Here is a 17,851-nt window from a genome sequence, read left to right on the forward strand (position 1 = left end):
TAGCAACTGTTGAGAATAAAATTAAAAGGAAAACAAGTTGCCGAAGACACTGGGAGTGGGAACATGAGCTGTGAGAAGCACTGTTTGCTGCCTCCACAATTACCTGGCCACATTTAAAATAGCCGCATGCAGGGAACAGGGTCACGTTCCTGACATGTTATTTACAGAGACAATAGTCTCAGAAACTATGTCCTGTGTTGTCTCGAAGCCAGTGCAAGTGAAGCAGGTGTGCCAGAGAAGACAACAAAAAATGACGTAAAACTAGAGTGAAGAAAACCACTGAGTTCTCAGACCTCAGTACTACAGGGTGCCTGTGCTCTTCCCACCGAAGACTGCTGCTGTTCTTCTACTGCAGGCAAGACCAAGGGGCTGTGCATGGCTCTTCTCTGGCAGCTCTGGCAAGAACACCTTCTTTTCTAATAAACCAGCTCCCTAAAGTCCACCAGCCCACCTTTTAGGGACAATCTGCCAGAATCCACACATGTAACCCAACTGCCTGTACATTGCTAGTCATAGCTCCCCTACAGAAAAGTGGTGGGAGTCAGGGTCTCACCCACAGACCAGGGAAGCTCCTGCCCAGGCTGCACAAAACACCAACCCCCTGTGTGCTCCTTACATTTGGACTAAAATTCAGCACCCCAAAGGGAGAGAGTTTGGCTAAACAACTGACCACAGTAAGACTGGAGAGTTCTTCCAATGTAACTGGAATTCTTCTGGAATTTGTTACTTTTTTCCTCTTTTTAAAATATGCACTTAAGGTTCCTTGTGACCAGTGTAGAAAAAGAAACAGGCATGACTTAAGTTATGGATGCAATAAGGAAAATGGCAGCTCTCATTTCTGCAAAATATGAGCCGAGCCTTACCTGAGGGCGCATTCCTAAGCTACAGCAACTGGTAGGTGAGAATACAAGAATTACTCCATGGCATTACACTTTTCACCTATTACACCTGTGTAAGGCTTGGTACATGATAAATGAGCTACATAATATGAATTTTTAATGCAAGGCATGATGTTACTGCAGTAGAACAAGCTCTTTAAGCAGCTTTGTATACAATCTGAAAGCTGAAGTCTGGGGCTGGAAACATTGCAGTAGCTAATAAAAACTAAACTGTGGAAGAGACAAACACGTGAATCCATCTAAAGAAAGGTTGTGGCATTTAAAATAGAAGTTCATGCTTATTCACATTTGTTCTCTGCTGAGCACACAAGCAAGCACGACCATGCTTTGCACTTATGTTTCAGTAGAGGTTAATGCAGTTTCACAGAATTGGGGAAGAGCGTTGCTAGTTGCAGACTTGAACACACTGTTTTAAAGTTAGCAGTCCCACAAAAGGAAAGCTTCATTTTGTGCCAAGGTGCATGTCAAATAGGTGCACTATAGGCAAATACTTGCATCCAGCATTTGCTCTCCTGTTTGTCTCATTTTCCATCCTCTAACAGGCATGGCTCCAAGCTTGGACCTTCCATTGGGGAATTAAATAAATAAATAAAAATGAGGTTTCACTAGGAGAGAAGGGAGGCCAACAAACTTGCCCCAGCCTTTCACATGGGACAGGCTGAAGCTCAGCACATGCTGGCCAAAGGAGCTGTTATTTACCCCAGAACTCAGATCCCACCAAAAGCAGAGCCAAGACACACTGAACCCATTCAGCTCACATGACACAGGGCACACACTGCTAACGGTGGAAACCTTTACTATTAAGGACACTCCTTACAGATTATTAAAGCCAGGAGAGTGATCCCAACAGCTTCATCTACTGTAGGACTTGCTTCCTTGCTTGCCTCTACTCAGAGAAGCACCTGTCTCGGAGCACACACATACACATACCACTCTCTTGTATTTTTTTCCAGTATTTTATTTCTGACAGGCATTTACAACGTTCCATTCATAGAACTAAAAACATAAAAATAGACCTTCTTTCAGCTTATAAAAGAAATATATAAGAACCTTTGACATAGACATGTCATGACATTATGTACAAGAACAACGGTACCTTCCTAGTACCAGCCTTCCAGTATTTCAGCGCTGACTGTATTCCGCTGGGTACAGCACAGGACAGCTAAAACCTCCGCTTCTCTAATACGCTGGGACACAACTGACAGGTAGATGATATAAAACAATGATGTGATAATACAAAGGGTATAGAAACCTTTCTAAAGCTTTTACGAAAAGAAATCAGAAGATAGCAAAAAGTTAATAGAGAAAGCTTTCATAAGATCAAGTATAGTGCACCAGAAACCAGAAAGGGGGGGCGGGCAAGGGGAGAATGCTAGCTGGGACACAAAGACAGTGATGGAATTTTGGGGGGAATAATTTTTGTTATGCTTTAAAATATAGTCAGAGTGGATTTTATAAAATATAATCCTAAAGCTATTATAAAATTTCAGGTTTTCAAAGTACCTACTAATGTATCAAACATCAATAGATACCAACAAAAAAAAAAGAAAATTTCATATAATCTTCCTTTTTTCCTACAGGTGAAACTGCAATGGGAAAAGCTATATAAATCTTAAAAAAAAGTGCTATTATGTGTTTCGTATTTGGAAGTCTACTTAAAAACCACAAGATTTTAGTCACATTTTACCCTGTTTTAGATGTTTAAATAAAAGATTTAAAATGTTAAAGAGGTTTGCTTGTGTAGAACTTGTTCATACTCTATTGCAGTGGAAAAGCTTTTATAAAGGAATTAAAATACACTAGTTTCACCCACAGTAGGAGAGTGGATGAGGTCAGTTTTTTGGCCATGAATTCCCTGTCCCCTAAGCCCAAACTCTGCCAGAGAGAGTGGACTAAACAGATCTGTGATGTTGCTACACTGGCTCCAGCGAGGTTACACCATGGATCAGTTTGGTCCACTACAATTCAGCCATGTAATTTTACTTTATTCTTTTTATTATCTAACAAAACTCCAGTCTCAAACATATACAATAATCCTTTTCCTGAAGTCATACCTAAATAAGAGTTTCCAGTTCATATTAATATAAAAACCACCATTCCTAACCCTCTGCAAAAAGCTAGCCTCGTACCCTAGACGTGGAGCTACGCTAATGCTGTAAAACTCTTATCCTTTGTGCCCCTGCATCTCAGGTAAAATACAAAAAAATATTTCTTCAAGTGTTTAAATTTGGATCTCTTTTAAAAGAGTTTGGCATCTTTATAACATTATGTAAAACTAGAGCTTCCAACATTGACATTAAGTTAGACCAGTCACAGACCAAGAGGACTTAACACAACATAAATCCCAAACCTTTCCTCACACATTCCTAAAATACACGTATATTCTCTTACATTTAAAGAGGGAAAAGTAATAAGAATGCTGCAACTGTACACGTTAAAAAGGCAGTTTCCTCATTAAGGAGATGAACCTACGACTGACAATTTGCGGCTATAAAACTCTCTGTTCGTTGTGCTATTGTTTAAGCTAGTTCGCTGTACGTAGGTTAAGACATCCAGAGTAATTTGTTTTCCAGTGATGATATTCTCCCCATACTTAATTTCAGCCCCTGATTATTTTAGAATAAATAACATCGTGTGAAAGCCCTTGGTAACGTAAGACAGGACCTTAAGCTTATTCCGTTCCAGGTTTTGAGCATTTTACAGTTGCCTAAAGTGAGGCCGCATGGCTTCGGACCAATTCAGCTGCCGAAATGGTGTGTGCAAGTGTGCAATCTATCGGGATCAGCTCTCCGCGGTGTGCGGGGGCGAGAGGGAGGGATGGAGGGCGGGACAGGGAGACCTACGCATCCAGGCAGGGAAGGGGACTGGTTTAGAGCTCCGTGTTCAGTTTCCTGCTGGGGACAAAGTCTTCACGCCTAACCCAGATGACCTCCTCGCTGTGGCCCTCCACGTCGCCGTTGATGCCAGATAAGGCCGTCTGCTTCTTTAGCTGGGTCATCCTGGAGGCGTGCGTGTCCATGGCTGGGCGTGGGTGGTCCCCCCGGCACGGCTGGCTGCTCGTGATGGAGGCCGCCTGCAGCCGCTCCCGAAGGTCTCGGTCAGCCACGGCACCTCTGACGGCCTCGCAGTACTCATCGTCATCGCTGAGGATGTCCGTTTCCTTGATGTCCTCCTGCTCCTCATACTGAGCAAGGTCAAACTGTTCCTCTACCCAGCGGTCAGTGTCCCCACTGTGCGTGGGCTGCTGGGGCTCTTTTTCAGGGCTGCTCGTGTAGACGGCATCTGAGTCAATGGTAAACCTGTTTCGGGCCAGCCGCCGCCTCCTCCTCCCAAGAGACTTGCTTGGGGCTGACACTGCGCACACACAAAGATAAAACCCCACAGGCTTTTTACACACAGTACAACTCTCTTAAAAAAGTTAGTCTTCCAGGGGCCCTTTATTTAACACCGCTAGGCACAAAGCAGGCAGACTCCCACAAATGACCTAGTCATTCAGCATCCTCCCTGCAGGCAAGTCACACTTCACTCAGCTCCTCAGCACAGGTTTCTCTCCAGCTGAAAAAGGAGTTTCTGCTACTCAGATCCACAGTTGGGATAATGGCCCACAATTACTGTTCCTCCTAAGCGGTAGGCAGCCAGCCAGCCAGCACAAAGTGTATCTGTTCAGCTCAGCTTCTCACACGCAGTGCCCTGCTGTCAGCACACCATGAAAACCAACTAGCCTTACGCCTTGGTAAGGGAAATTGCTTTGTCTCAGGTAAGAGCAACACTATAGGTTTCCAAGTAGCTACCTCGGTGCTGAAGATGCTGTAATTGTTGTGTTATTTATGGGGAAGTAAGTTTCCTGTCCAGGCTCTGCTACTCCCTTCCCTGCTCCCTCCCTACTGGGGGAAAAAGAAAAAAAGAAAACCCCAAATCCAGAAAAACTTTCAGAAGTTCCTTACTCAGCATCAGCTGGTCTACTAGCTTTTGCAACTGGCCCAATTAGCAAATTCACATCTTCTGTGTTGAAACATCTTCATAAGAGGCTTGTGAGGCAAAGCAGGGGACAAATCCTGCAGCTGAAGGACCTGCAGGTATTCCAGCGCTTTACGTGCACACACACGTAGCTCCATGGCAAGCAGGTGAACTCCAAGGTTATAGTTTGTCCCCCTCCACTAAACAGCAAGTTAGCACTTCAGTATGTATTTACTAAACTCTAGCTTGGGGGCGGGGTCATATTTGAATATCCCTGAGCCTCAAAACATGCGTTAAGTACAACAGCTCAGCAGTTGCAAATTTTAACTGTAGCAAGAGGTCTGTACTCTAAGAGGAGATTTTAATCTCTGCAGAATTCATCATGCAAATGCACCAAAGAGTCAAACTGAAAGAAGTTTGGCATCTGCAGTAGATTAGCCCCACAGGCTGACTGAAGAAGCACTGTGGTAAAACAGTTGCATTTTGGCCCACCTTTGACTCTTCTTTCTTACGATTTTAAGTGTCTCTGAGGCAGATGGCTAGCAACACCCCGAGTGAGAAGCCATGCTGCGAATGTTATTGGTCTGGCCTGCCCATTACAGAAGAGGAACAGAAAGCCTGGTTGTCTACATTGCTGGATCTAATGAGCAGAAAAAAAAAAATAAATAACAGACCAGAACAAAACACGCAGCGGTGCCGTGTACTTTTCAGTTGGAAGCAAGTATTTCTTCCCTCCATCATCTAGTGTTCTGAAAATGAAAACCTGCTTTTCCCTGGGATTTTCTCATTGCTTTTGCCTGAAGTCAACTGAAAAGGAAAATTCATGGTTTAGGACAGGCCATTACAAAAATAATAGTATCAAGTGCATGCTTCCCAAAGTGTGAGAAGCAGAAGCACACGCCCTTTAGCAATAGAGCTGAAAAGGCTAAAATGGAGGACATATGAACTATCTCTTCAAACCAAGCCACTCACTCGGGGGAGCTGATTTTTCTTGTGCATTTTAGTTTAAAAGTGCTAGGGTTTGCTCAAAATTCTGTACATGCTTTTAAGAAATATGCAGCAGGCTTCTGCTTTGTTCAGCTGAAACCCATTTCCAGATTAAAGTGCACAGCCAATCAGTATTAACAGGAATCCCATTTCTTCCTTCCATGCCAGAAGGACTGCTCTAAAGCTGAGCCTTGAGTGCAAAGCAAGGTAAATAGAGGCAATTTAAGGCTCTCAAGGAGGTGAAGCATGGAAAATCAGCAGTTTTTACATACACAGGAGAGAATGCTAATCCTAATATACAAGTAACAGACACCACCACATGTCCTACAATGGTGCTGGGGTTACTGGGATCTTGAAAGTCTGTAGCCCTACAGTACCTGCCCTGTTCATGGCTGGCCTTGCACCTTTTAGAGCACACAATCTTTTTCCACCAAAAGGAACATATTGCTGGGATGAGGGCAAACTTTCAGTTTTAAGAAGCTGTCTTCTGTGTTTATCCCGCAGAATCGAGTGCACTGCCTTCAGAAAGTCCTTCCTGTGTTCTGGTGAACTGAAAAATAGGCGAGAATACAAAAGGCAGCGTTATCTCTTGGGAACTGCTAAAAGCTCGCTGTAAATGTGATAAATAATGACCAGTTCTGTAATTTAAGGCAGTGCAAACTGACTGGCATGCACTTCCCCCAGAGAAGATTCAATTTAATACAGTATTTTCAAAGCAAAGGTGAATCTATAATCATTGCAATGGACATCCAAGGAAACAAATACACAGTTCATTAACGAAACATTTAGCCGTCTTGAGGCTTCCTTTTCCTCCAATACCAACCATGCACTTCTCTTTGTCCGATAAACATCAAGTTGACCTATGCTGGCTAATTAAATCTTAGGTTTGTCCCCTGTAAACACACACCAAGCAGAAGTCCTGCAACTCTCTACTACCTAGTAGTAGGAATTGGCTTGGTATCAGCTCCGTTAGACCCTGGTGAATTTGTGTACCAAGTTCTTATGTGAACTCTAAAACACATCAGAGCAACCACCACAACAAAGATGGACAAGGTTTACTTAAAGAAAGGGCAACGCCCTAAGAGCAGAGGTTGGAACTTCGTGGCATGAATGTACCAGCTGAACAAGACACACAAGCAGCTACCTAACATAAAGATCCAATGCTGGAATTTAGCTGTGAAAGGAAAACTGTAATAATGATATTTCCATGAAGCTGCAAAGCTGATCAAATATATGCCTTTTTTTAAATAAATTTTACAAAATTCTGCCTGCCAGAAGTAAGGTTTTAACACCCTCTCCCCCCTTCCCCTACTGGCTATTCCCAGATTGCCTGAAAGGAAAGGCACAGGCAAGCTGAGAACCAGAGATGTAGCTGCCATTGAAAATATGGAAACACACTTACCTACAGCAAAGGTGAAACGTTCTTTCTGGCCTGCCTTCAGACTCAGATTTAACATGGACAATCTCACATACAGAATTGGTCTCTGCATCTAAAGCCAAAAGCAAGCAGCACTTCATACAACAGTTTCTCATATTTAACCCCAATCAAAGTATTTATTCTGTAATCCTGAAAAAATGGTTTAAGACCATCCAGGATGACAGATAATGCACTGTAAATAATATTAACTCATGGCTGAAAGACAGCAGTGGGCAACTGACTAATGAAACAACAGACACTTAAACTCACCAAAATCTAGTAGTATTTTATACGCACTCACTCAGTTCCATAAAAATATGAAACCTCCCCCTCAGCTTTTCAGGTATTCCACAGAATACTTCATATTTTACAGCTACCTCCTATGTTCTTTCCACTTTCACTTATGCATTAGAAAGGGAGAAAATTGTTTAAAATTTTGAATTTTTTAATATAATAAGCTTTACATGAAGTTATCAATGACAAGGACAAAAATTCACTCGCTCTGTTGTCTCACAGCTGCAAGATTTCCTTCTAGTCTCCAGAAGAGGAACAGAGCAAACCAGAGTCAACAACAATTTTGTCCTGTTTTTCCAGAACCCTGACTGCCTTCAGAGAAGTACTGACAAGCTAGATACACACAACTGGAGCTTCTGCCCCTTCGTTTCTCTCCAGGGCTATTACGGATGTTGAGGTTGTGGGTTCCTTGCTCAGGCTCTAGAAGCTGCATACACGTGTACTAAGGACAAACATTGGTCAGTGAATGCCCCCAGGCCGAACATTAAGAACCCTGCCAAATTCATGCAGTGGGAACATTACCTGCACTTGCCAATGCTCGAACCTGCAGTGCTTCTAAAGGTATCATGTGGCGAAAGCGGAACGGATCCCAGTCTTCATAAATTGAAGCTCTATGTGATCCTCCCTGGAAGAATTTCAAAATACCGTTAGGAAATGAGACACCTTGGGATAGTCAGACACAGAAGTCTCCTCTGCTTTGCATGGAGAATGTCCAGCTAGAGACTTGCTGCAATTCCTGTTCTCTCACTACAACATCTTAGTAACCAGCATCACTGATGTGACTATTTATGAAGGTTTTGCTAAATTCTAGACAAAAGCAACCATTAGACCAATCAACTATTATCAATGCCTTCAAAAGCCATTTGAGACCAATGCTGCATTCTCTCCTCCAAGTGCACATACACTTAGAAACATGCGTAAGTTTTGCCTTAGTCATTCCAAAGTTAGTTGGATAACCACACAAGCATTTCAAATCACACTATGGTTTATATCAGGTGGGAATCAAAAAGTTTTCTCTAATACTTTAAACTGTGTTCCCTACTGTAGCAAGGCATACGTTTACTGTCAAGCTTAACTTTAACTTTTAATCCCAAACTCCAGTAGGATCCCCTGATACATACTGTAGGCACACCTAATTTAGCTAAGAGCAGTCAGCACTTGCTCAGTGGCATGCAACAGCCAGAACTGAAGCAAGGACATTGCGTTTCATTAGGAAAGCTGACAGGCATCAGCTCTCGTATTTGATTCACATACACTAACTGATCAAAGAGCCAAACACCAGAGAGGCATTCAAGGCAACACCTCGTTTCATGAAAGTCCACTCCACAGCATGGAAGGGATGTGGCAGGCCACAGGAACAACTAGTCCAGCAGAGAGCAAAGGATAAACTAAATGAATGCTTGCAGAGCGCTGCGCCAAACAGCAGGCTACTCAGCATTGCTCAAAACCTCCGTTGTGTGGCGGAGAACAAGAATCATGTATGCAAAAGCACACTCTAGCATCACAGCTTTATAGAAAGCAAATCTTGATTGCAGCACCACAAATGCACACAGCATCACCAAAATAGTCCATGCAACTTACAAGTTTCTTCTTCTGTTTGGAACCATCCTTGTATACAAGGACCACAGCAGTTTTGAACACTAGAGGAGAAAGTCAGAAACAAAAGCCATGGAGTCAGTAAGGTTAGGAACAGGTCTCCTCTATGCCCAAGCACATAGACCTTTCAACTCCTCAGACAGCTGTCACTTGAGTCAGGGAGGGAAGGCAGGAGTAAACCTACCAGCTCTCTTGCATATTCTTCCCAAAAAAACAAAGCTGAACCACTTTTAGTACACAAAACCAGGTTACTTCAAAGTCACTCAAAACTCAAGAGTGTAAGTCACCAGTTATTGGAACAACTATTCAAGCAGCAACAGTTCTATACAAAAATTTAGAGAACTTTAATCCCCCTGGCTAAGTTCACCTCAGACAAATGAGCAGCACCCAGCTACGCACAGACAGTCAAGCAGATGAGTCTGCGCTTGGACAGACTGTGAACACCTCCCAGGTGGGACACAGGTCTATGCTGAATTAAAAAGTGAGCAGCACTGGCAGGCAGAGGTGTAATCCGATTCCTCTTTTGCCACATAGCATCCACATGGAGCTGGAAATTGTCTTTCAAGACTCCAGTTTTCCCTGTGATCTCTTTCTTCAGGCCTCAAACACACCCTTTGTTTTAGGATTGAATTGCATGAACATTTAATTTTGGACATTTTATGAAACCAATTTAAAGCTTTTTGGAGTAATTAAGAGTTGCTGCACATTCCTAGCAGCTTTCATGGGGCCCCTTGGCTTCAGGGTATGACCAGGTGCTTTCCCAACTTACAGGAAAGCAGTCAATTTTTATATGCTCTTCCAGAGCAAAGCTGAAAGAGTCTTCATTCATTATTTGTTTGGTATAAATCAAAAATAAAAATCATTGGCTTCCTAATCAGTATCGCTTTCTAGAAACAAGGAAAAAGGACACTGCGTGTAAAGAAATTTAGGAACAAATAAAGAAAACCTAGCACACTCTGCATTACTTGATATAATTCTGAAAGTAAGAGAGACATGATTTAGCCAACATAAGCGATCATGTACCTTTCCAAGGGACCATACTCCAATGCAGTGGAAAGACCTTGAGATCTATGCCAACAGCAGTTTCAATTTCTAGTTTGGCCACCCAAGATAGACTACTCCGAGGAGACAGACCACTCCAAAGCAAATCACTGGGAGTTCTGGCTTAGCTTTTAAGCACTTTTTAAAGCTTAGATATACAAGTTCTTTCTGGCAAAAGGGACAGAGAAAAAAGGCAAAGCCTCTGAAAGCCCCCAACCCATTCTACAGGATGTGAGGTAGAGTTACTTGGCATCAGTCAGGCTACCGAACTGTATCTTTTCAAAGACAAATACCTTTCTATATAGCTCTCAATTCATACCCTTGGATATGGGTTTAAGAAACTCTTGCACTATTACAGCAGTCACCTCCAAATTCTTCACCAGTTTTAGATCAACACAGAACATAATTTGACCGTGGCAGCAAAGAGACAAATAATGGTTTTAAGTTCCAGTCAACCTTGCAGAAGGCAGTACTCAACTACCTTCAAACAAACATCTGTTAAGGCACAGTTGACAGTCTTTTAGGCATCTGAAATAAAATTACTAGGATACAAACCAAATGCTGCCAGCTCAGGTTCCTTCTTCCATTTCCCTAGTGAGGCGGGTGGATTCAGCCATATCACTGTGTTATGCAAGAGCAAGTCCCCCATCGAAAGGTCTGCAACCTGCCAACACAAATACATGCACAAAGACACAATGTGTAATCACTTCAAGAAAGCTTACTTGAATTTCCATTCAAGAAAACTTACTTGAAGTTTATTCCTAAACAAAGAAAAAAAGCCCTACAAGCTAGCTTTTGGAGTATTTAATCAGATGACTGAAAGCATGCGCAGACAGGCTGTAACAGTTAGCAATAGATGCATGTAAATCCTTAATTGGTGAGCATGAATTAGAAGTCATCGAGTCAGGCTCTCATAATCTGGTGTGAAGTCAGGGAAGAAAAGATGCTGTCTTCCTTGCATTTTTTTCTCCTTTGTCCATTTTTCTCCCTATCAGTTTCTTTCTATTTTGTTTGAACATTTAAGCACAGCCCCCATCACACACACATGGTTTGGGGTAAAGTTTAGAGACCTCATCATGTGAAGCGGTCAAACCACTTCCTCCCCACGGTTGCTGTGGCTCTTGATTTTGCCCAAAGGCTCATCTGTGGAAACCACATTTCTGGAAATGGGCTAATAAAGGAGTTCATAACAACTGTTGGGAGATGCCCACTAATACTGCAGCAACCATATCTTTCACTTTGATTTACAGTCTTCCAGAGTGACAAATTAAGGGCTATCCTCATCCAGAGGCCATGTTATCCCATTCCTCCACCCTCCTCTTAGTGAAGTCAGACTTTTGCCAAAGGATGCCACAGATACCATCAGCACAACAAGCTGAAGTCTCCCCCATAACAAGAGCAACACTAAGATAGGTGTTTACTGTCTCCTCTCCGAGATTAACACCAAACCACAATTGCTCTCCCCAACAAATGTCCTCACACGTTCCCTCCACCACTGCTTGCCAGCAGCAACCCTAGTCTCTGCCCTCTACCGACCATCTGATCCTCCCTCCCCGCTGCTGCTATCCAGCTCTCACACCTAAAGCTTCCTCAACACTACTCAATCCCAGACCTCTTTTGCCTTGTAGCTCAATGCCTCTTATATTTGTTCTTCATTCTGGCTGTTGGCAAAACCCCATCACCATTACTCATACAGTCATGCCTCTCTGCAGCCTTCACCCACATCACTGCCCCCATCAGCCCTTTAGCATGTCTCCACCTCTTCCTTGAGCCTCCCTGACCTTACTCCATTCCCCCCTTACTCCCCACCACTCTCCTTCACTGCACTGCTGGAATGCAGACCTACGTTTTAGCAGTAAACAGAGAGTCCAGGTCTCAGTCTGAAACTTCAAGACACCTGCCACAGGTTTTTGAGATGGTCAGCCGACTGAGCCACGCTGGATCTTCAAGTGTTTGCATATGCGCCATATGAGACATCTACACCAAAGCCCAAGGCGCTCTCACATATCAAGCCCACTAACACTTTCTAAAAGAGAAACAGCAGTTTCTCACACACCACACCTCACATTTTTAGCTCTTTAAAGGGATTAAAGATCTTAGTACAGACTTGCCTCAGCATGCCAGTCCACTCAGACTGGTGGAGCAAGATTACATGGAATGAGGAGAGCCAAGACATGGATATCAAAATAGTGAACTGCAGGTTGGGATCCGATTTTGACCCAACCACAACACTGAAGGTGAATTAACCCACTAGTTCTTTACATCGGTTCCAGTCAGTGAACCATACATGGAAAAGCCGTTCTTGAATTGGATTGGGATTTACCTGTTTGCACCAGGACCCGCTTAAATGACACGGTACAAATGACAAGGTAAATATTTGATACAATTTAACATTCATGCTACAGGCACCAAAATAACAGCCTTTTTCTCTTAAATTTGATTATCTGTTACCTCTTTTTTCTCCCCTGTTTGTTCTGCTATGAGCTGGTCAAACACTGCCCCATATTCTTCATGGATTTTCTGCATTTCATTAATGTGGCTGGCAACTTTGTTCATTGTTTTTATGGCCACTAGAAGAAAGACAAAGAGATAGGGGAAGAGACAAAAGGTATTTTTAAGCCTCTGAGAGGAAGTGGGAGGCAGAGTGTTCCAGACCAGAGGTTAAACAGGGAAGAGCAACGTAGGGTAGCTCCTTACCATCAAGGTGATAATGTTCTTCACTGTCTACATCAGTCAGAGCAAAGAGCTCCTTCAGCAGGAGAGGGTACTTCAGTATCCGCTGGATGGGTTTGATGAGGTAAGACTCCAGGGTGGAGGAGTGCTGTCGTCGGGGATTCTGAGCATCCAGAAATGCCTTGAAAGCAGTGTCCGTCTTGGCTGGAAGAGTAAAATGAAGTGATTGGATAAATCAAAAATCATAACAGCTGCCATGATAAAGTGACTTTTCCAGCTTTAAGTTAATTTATCCAGAGACATTTTGCAAAGAAGTGCAGATTTATCAGGTCTACAGTATTAGATATATGCACTTCAGGTTTTGAGTTACTGACCTTTGCCACAGATATGCTCTTTATGATTTAACAACAGGCACCCACCTACTGTACCAATATGCGCAGTTTTTAATCTCACTACCCACACTATTTCTGGCCTTGCAACTATTTTAGAGCAGCATAAATTGTTTTCATTATCTGTTTCTTTTAAGAAAAGGCTCAAATTGGATATCTGTAAGAAGTGACTACTCATGAGTCTAGTCTCATACACCTTTATAATGTTGGCAAGTCTGGTTATTGTTACCTCATTAGAACTTAAAACGCAATACTAAACAACAACAATCAAGAGCTAGTAAGGAGGCAGGGAGCAGTAAATTATGATAACGCACCATATTTAGGAAGCACAGGCAGACTGGACACCTGATTGCTACCATCTTTTCTACCTCACTGCTACTGAATTTATAAAAATACCATTTTCTCTGTTGCTCCCTCTGCTAGAACATAAATTTTTCCAGGGAGGGAAATACAGAGAAGGTGGCATTTTTAGACATACAAGTTATTCAGTGCAGGAACAACTCCACACAATTGCTTTTATTAGAGCTGTATCCTCTGCCTAGGTTGTGTGGGTTTTTTGCAGGCAGTCACCTGACTTCAACAAAGCAACTTCAGTTTCAAATCCAAAAGCCACCTGCACCTCAGCTGAGGACACCAAATTACACTTGAAATACACTCGCAGGCTTTTTAAGAGATTTATCACTGCAATAAAATTTTAAGTTCTGTTTCTGTGGTAATTCAAGCACAACCATTTCTCATTTATAAATACAGTCAGCAATGAAAAAGCAAAACAAAACAACCAAATCTACCTAGTCTACAGCCTTAACATTAAGGACTAACAGAATAATGCTGAAAGAAAGCATGGATGTGACTAGAAACAAATCATTTATTCATGTGTTCCACAGAGCTGCCAAGTATTCTTTGCAGCATAGTAAATAAGAGTTTACAAGTATAAATAAAAAGAAATGTGCACAGGAAAAAAAAACCCAAAACTTTTGATTGTCAGGCATCCAGATGTTCTTTGAAAAGTAAGAGCTCCTCCCTTAATGGCACTGCTCCTACAACTGGAAGCATTTGTTTATTTAATGTCTTGGCCAAAAATAAATTGCATGAAGGACTGCTAACTCTAAAAGATTAACACGTTCACAGGGGAAAAAACATCACTCCAAGGGAAGGAGGCCCATGAGCATTTAGAAGCCAGACCACAGTTAATTTATCTCCATCTCAGCAAGCCAACTTCTACTAGGAATTCATACATAGAAACTTCTCAGGCAAATTGGAATGAAGGTGAGAAGAAGAATAGAGGAGAGAGCATGGTGCAGTTAAAATATTTAGACTGCTTCCAGAAAACATTCTCCCAGGCTGATTCTTTCCTAGTGGCTGTCAGAGTTCAACCACATTGGCTGGAGCTTCAGTGGGATTGCCACTAGCAAGGATTCACAGCACAAACTCTAGGAGGATCCAGAGGTCATTACAAGCATCACCACTCCTGGTTCCAAAGTACACAGTGATCCATTAGCGCACATCACATTGCCCATTTATGAAATCTTTCCACGCCCCACATGACTGAAAAGAAACTGAACATGTCAGGGGAGAATAAATTAAGCATGGGGAGAAAAACTACATGTGAGGTGAATGACCTCTTGTAATGAGCTACTCAAGTATCATTACATCGATGGTGGTCCAAGAACACCCATGGCACAGAGCTCTCTGCGAGCCACTCAGGCCAGATGGACTTACTTCCCTACTGTAAAGGCTCCTGGAGAGCAACCAGGCATGTATGTGCCCTCATTCCTCTGCCACAACTTGCCCTGCATGATTTGGGGTTCAGTGGCCACCTCTCATCATTTACAAGGACCACCTGTGCCAGCCCAAACCCACATGTCACCACAACATCTCTCTCTCTGCATGCTCAGGTCTGTTAGTCCAGCACACGCCTCTTACCTTTCACCAGTACTTTGGGGACTTTTGTGTGGCTGGCACAGAAGGCACTGTACAGCTTGAACCGGTCAGCATAGTAAAGAAAGGATCCACCCAAGGAAAACAACACTTTCTAGGATTTAAAAAAAAAAAGAAAAAAATAGCATTAGGAAAAAAAAACACATGAGAGCCAGTTTTTCTCTTCTGCCAGGTCACCCGAAGTTTCCATCTAGCTTTTGGTTGACAGGACACTGCATTTTTAGAGTGCCCTCACACCACCTAGCAAGAAACAGGCCTAGCCTTGGTATCTGGATTCAGGCTATGTGATCAAGACCATTAGCCAAGTTCCAGTTAGGATGATCTGGAGACACCACTGACTATAGAGGGAACTAAGTTCACAGCTCCAGAATTATATTTAAATGCCTGAGCTTAAAACCTTATTGATCTAAGTAACGACCAGAGGCCACACAGAGGACTGGATGTATCTGACTTTGCAATGGGTCAAGACACCAAGGAGCTGCAAGCAAGGCTATTATCCCTCTGCACAAACACACCAAGGTCTTCACTCACTTGAAAATGAGTTTGTGCTAATGGCCAAGCACAATCTTTCCCTAAGATGTCTATGCCACAGTCAAGCATTTGCTCCACTACCCACTTAGGAACAAGACAACGTGGTGTTGGGGGGGTGAGACAACACATAGGCAGCTTGCCTACAGTCAGCAGAGAGAAGCAAACTGCAGAACTGAAACCACGAAGCCCTGAAGTCCCATTTTGCACACTGATTTCAGACTATGCCCATAGGACAGAACTGAAGGTGAAGTTCGTGTACTTGTTATGGAAAGAGGTGGAAGCAGCAGCACTCAGAAGACAAGAGCTCTTTCCAAAGGGAGGCTTCTTTCACACTCCTCTCAGAGCACAGTGGTCACACTCCACTAAAAGAAGTGTGCCTGTGCTCTCCATTAAGAGAACATTTTCTACAAAACAAAAGCTGTGTTCTAGTTATGAGAGGGTAGTGTTCATGACTGATGCTTATTTTAAACAAGCACCTGATGGCAAAGCCACACGTGCACAAAAAGACAAATTCTTTCAGTAGTTCTTCCAGGACTCTGTGGTAGCTGAAGAGTAATCCCAGTGGAATTATTATTATTCATCAAGACATCCTGTCCTCTACCAAGGTGAGTGCTCAAAGCAAGAGTAACATTCCCCAAAGACAAAACACTGTATTAGCTACTTGCCATATATCCAGTGCCTGACTGCATCAGAAATAAAACAAAATTTGTTTCCACATTTTCCTTTTTTTTTTTTTTTAAATGAAGTTTATATATCTTTAGTTTCCATTTCTATCTTTGATGCACATCTGATGGTAGTTGGAAGTATTTGCCATATAGTTCCGCTATGCATCAAAAGCCCAAATAGAGAATTCAATTTACAGCTCTGATCTGTAGACCTAGTAGGCTTCTGAACATTAGACTTGTCAGAACAAAGATCATATGTAACTTTCCATTTCCAGCTTTTCCTGACAGCCTGAGACAAGAAATCTGGCAGAATGGCAAAAATAGCATCTAAAAGCACATGACATTACAGATTTCTAGTGCTCTATATGGCTAAATGTAGCATAGACTATAACTGTAACAGGATGTTTTTCAAAGAGCTCCAGCATTAGCTAAAAATTAATCTCGAATGTAAGTAGATGTAGGTTTTTACATGAATGGTGACAGCAGTCAAGACAAATACAACAGAGAGTATTAAACGACTACTCAGAATATAAACGATGAGATTACCTTAAATTGCTCAACTTTTTCAAGCTTTTCCAGGTCTGGAACCAGCCTTACTCCATCTTCGAGAGTTTTCAAGAACTCTACCTGGAATGCTACCATTTCAGTCAGATTCCCAAAGAGAACATCCAGCTAATAAGAGGAAAAAAAGCAAGATGCTGAAAATATCACTTTGCAGCTAAATCACATTTTCCAGAACTTCAGTATTTCTCAGTTTAATTGTGTAATCAGTGTGATGTCAGGGAAAAAAAAAACCTACAGACTATACATTATTGAGCAGTACCTTTATACTCTACTCAATCCATTATTTTAAAAGAAATGGAATTCAAAATTTCTCCATAGCCCTTGCTTAGGTCAAGCTGGGGGATGTGCGGAGGGAAGGTGTGTGTGTGAGCTATCTAGCAAAAAGATAAGCAACAGTTAACATACCTCATCTGGTGTGAGGAACGTTTCTTTTTGTAGAGGCTTCAGGTATCTCTCCATTAGACAATTTAAGTCCTAAAAATTCAGAAAAAGATTCCCATCTTGGTTTCTCCAACTGCCTCTGAATATTTATTGAGGTGGCAAAGATCATCATTTACCTAGTCTGTGAATTTTTCCCTTTCACACATAACACAAAATAGTCGCATTTCACAGAATTTAAGACAGTAAAAAGAAACATTTGCACAGTTTTACTTACAAAATCAATACCAGATCCCATTAAGCAGTGTTCCTCTGCACACCAGCTAAGCAATTTCAAAGTGATAGCATAAGAATTTGGAAAGCCTACTTATTTCAGAGGTTTAAGTTACTATTCTAGGGACAGATTGTAGAATTTAATGTAAGTTAACTAAGAGATACATGCAGGAAACAAAAGTATTAGAGAAGAAACTAACAAGATTTTCCAGAAAGTGGAGAAATATTAGTAGACTAAAACAACACATT

At 42.2% G+C, this 17,851-nt stretch overlaps 1 protein-coding gene across 8 annotated transcripts in view; it reads right to left on the minus strand.

The window, feature by feature from the left end:
- Positions 1 to 1,836: 1,836 nt before the first annotated feature.
- Positions 1,837 to 17,851, minus strand: part of TIAM1 (TIAM Rac1 associated GEF 1) — a 189,374-nt gene continuing 173,359 nt past the window's right edge. For 6 of the 8 annotated variants that reach the window (XM_074858166.1, XM_074858168.1, XM_074858164.1 and 3 more), the window contains 11 exons: positions 17,357 to 17,425; positions 16,934 to 17,059; positions 15,177 to 15,285; positions 12,889 to 13,068; positions 12,643 to 12,761; positions 10,747 to 10,855; positions 9,136 to 9,194; positions 8,077 to 8,179; positions 7,246 to 7,333; positions 6,221 to 6,393; positions 1,837 to 4,253 (listed from right to left, as the gene is read on the minus strand). In XM_074858166.1, the coding sequence (XP_074714267.1) occupies positions 3,769 to 4,253; positions 6,221 to 6,393; positions 7,246 to 7,333; positions 8,077 to 8,179; positions 9,136 to 9,194; positions 10,747 to 10,855; positions 12,643 to 12,761; positions 12,889 to 13,068; positions 15,177 to 15,285; positions 16,934 to 17,059; positions 17,357 to 17,425 (1,620 nt within the window). In that variant the 3' untranslated portion in view covers positions 1,837 to 3,768. Of the gene's footprint in view, positions 6,394 to 7,245; positions 7,334 to 8,076; positions 8,180 to 9,135; positions 9,195 to 10,746; positions 10,856 to 12,642; positions 12,762 to 12,888; positions 13,069 to 15,176; positions 15,286 to 16,933; positions 17,060 to 17,356; positions 17,426 to 17,851 lie in introns of all 8 variants that reach the window. The other 2 variants (XM_074858169.1, XR_012627473.1) reach the window with 2 other exon arrangements.

Source organism: Strix uralensis, chromosome 2 (assembly GCF_047716275.1).
Source record: "Strix uralensis isolate ZFMK-TIS-50842 chromosome 2, bStrUra1, whole genome shotgun sequence".
NCBI classification, from domain to species: Eukaryota; Metazoa; Chordata; class Aves; order Strigiformes; family Strigidae; genus Strix; species Strix uralensis.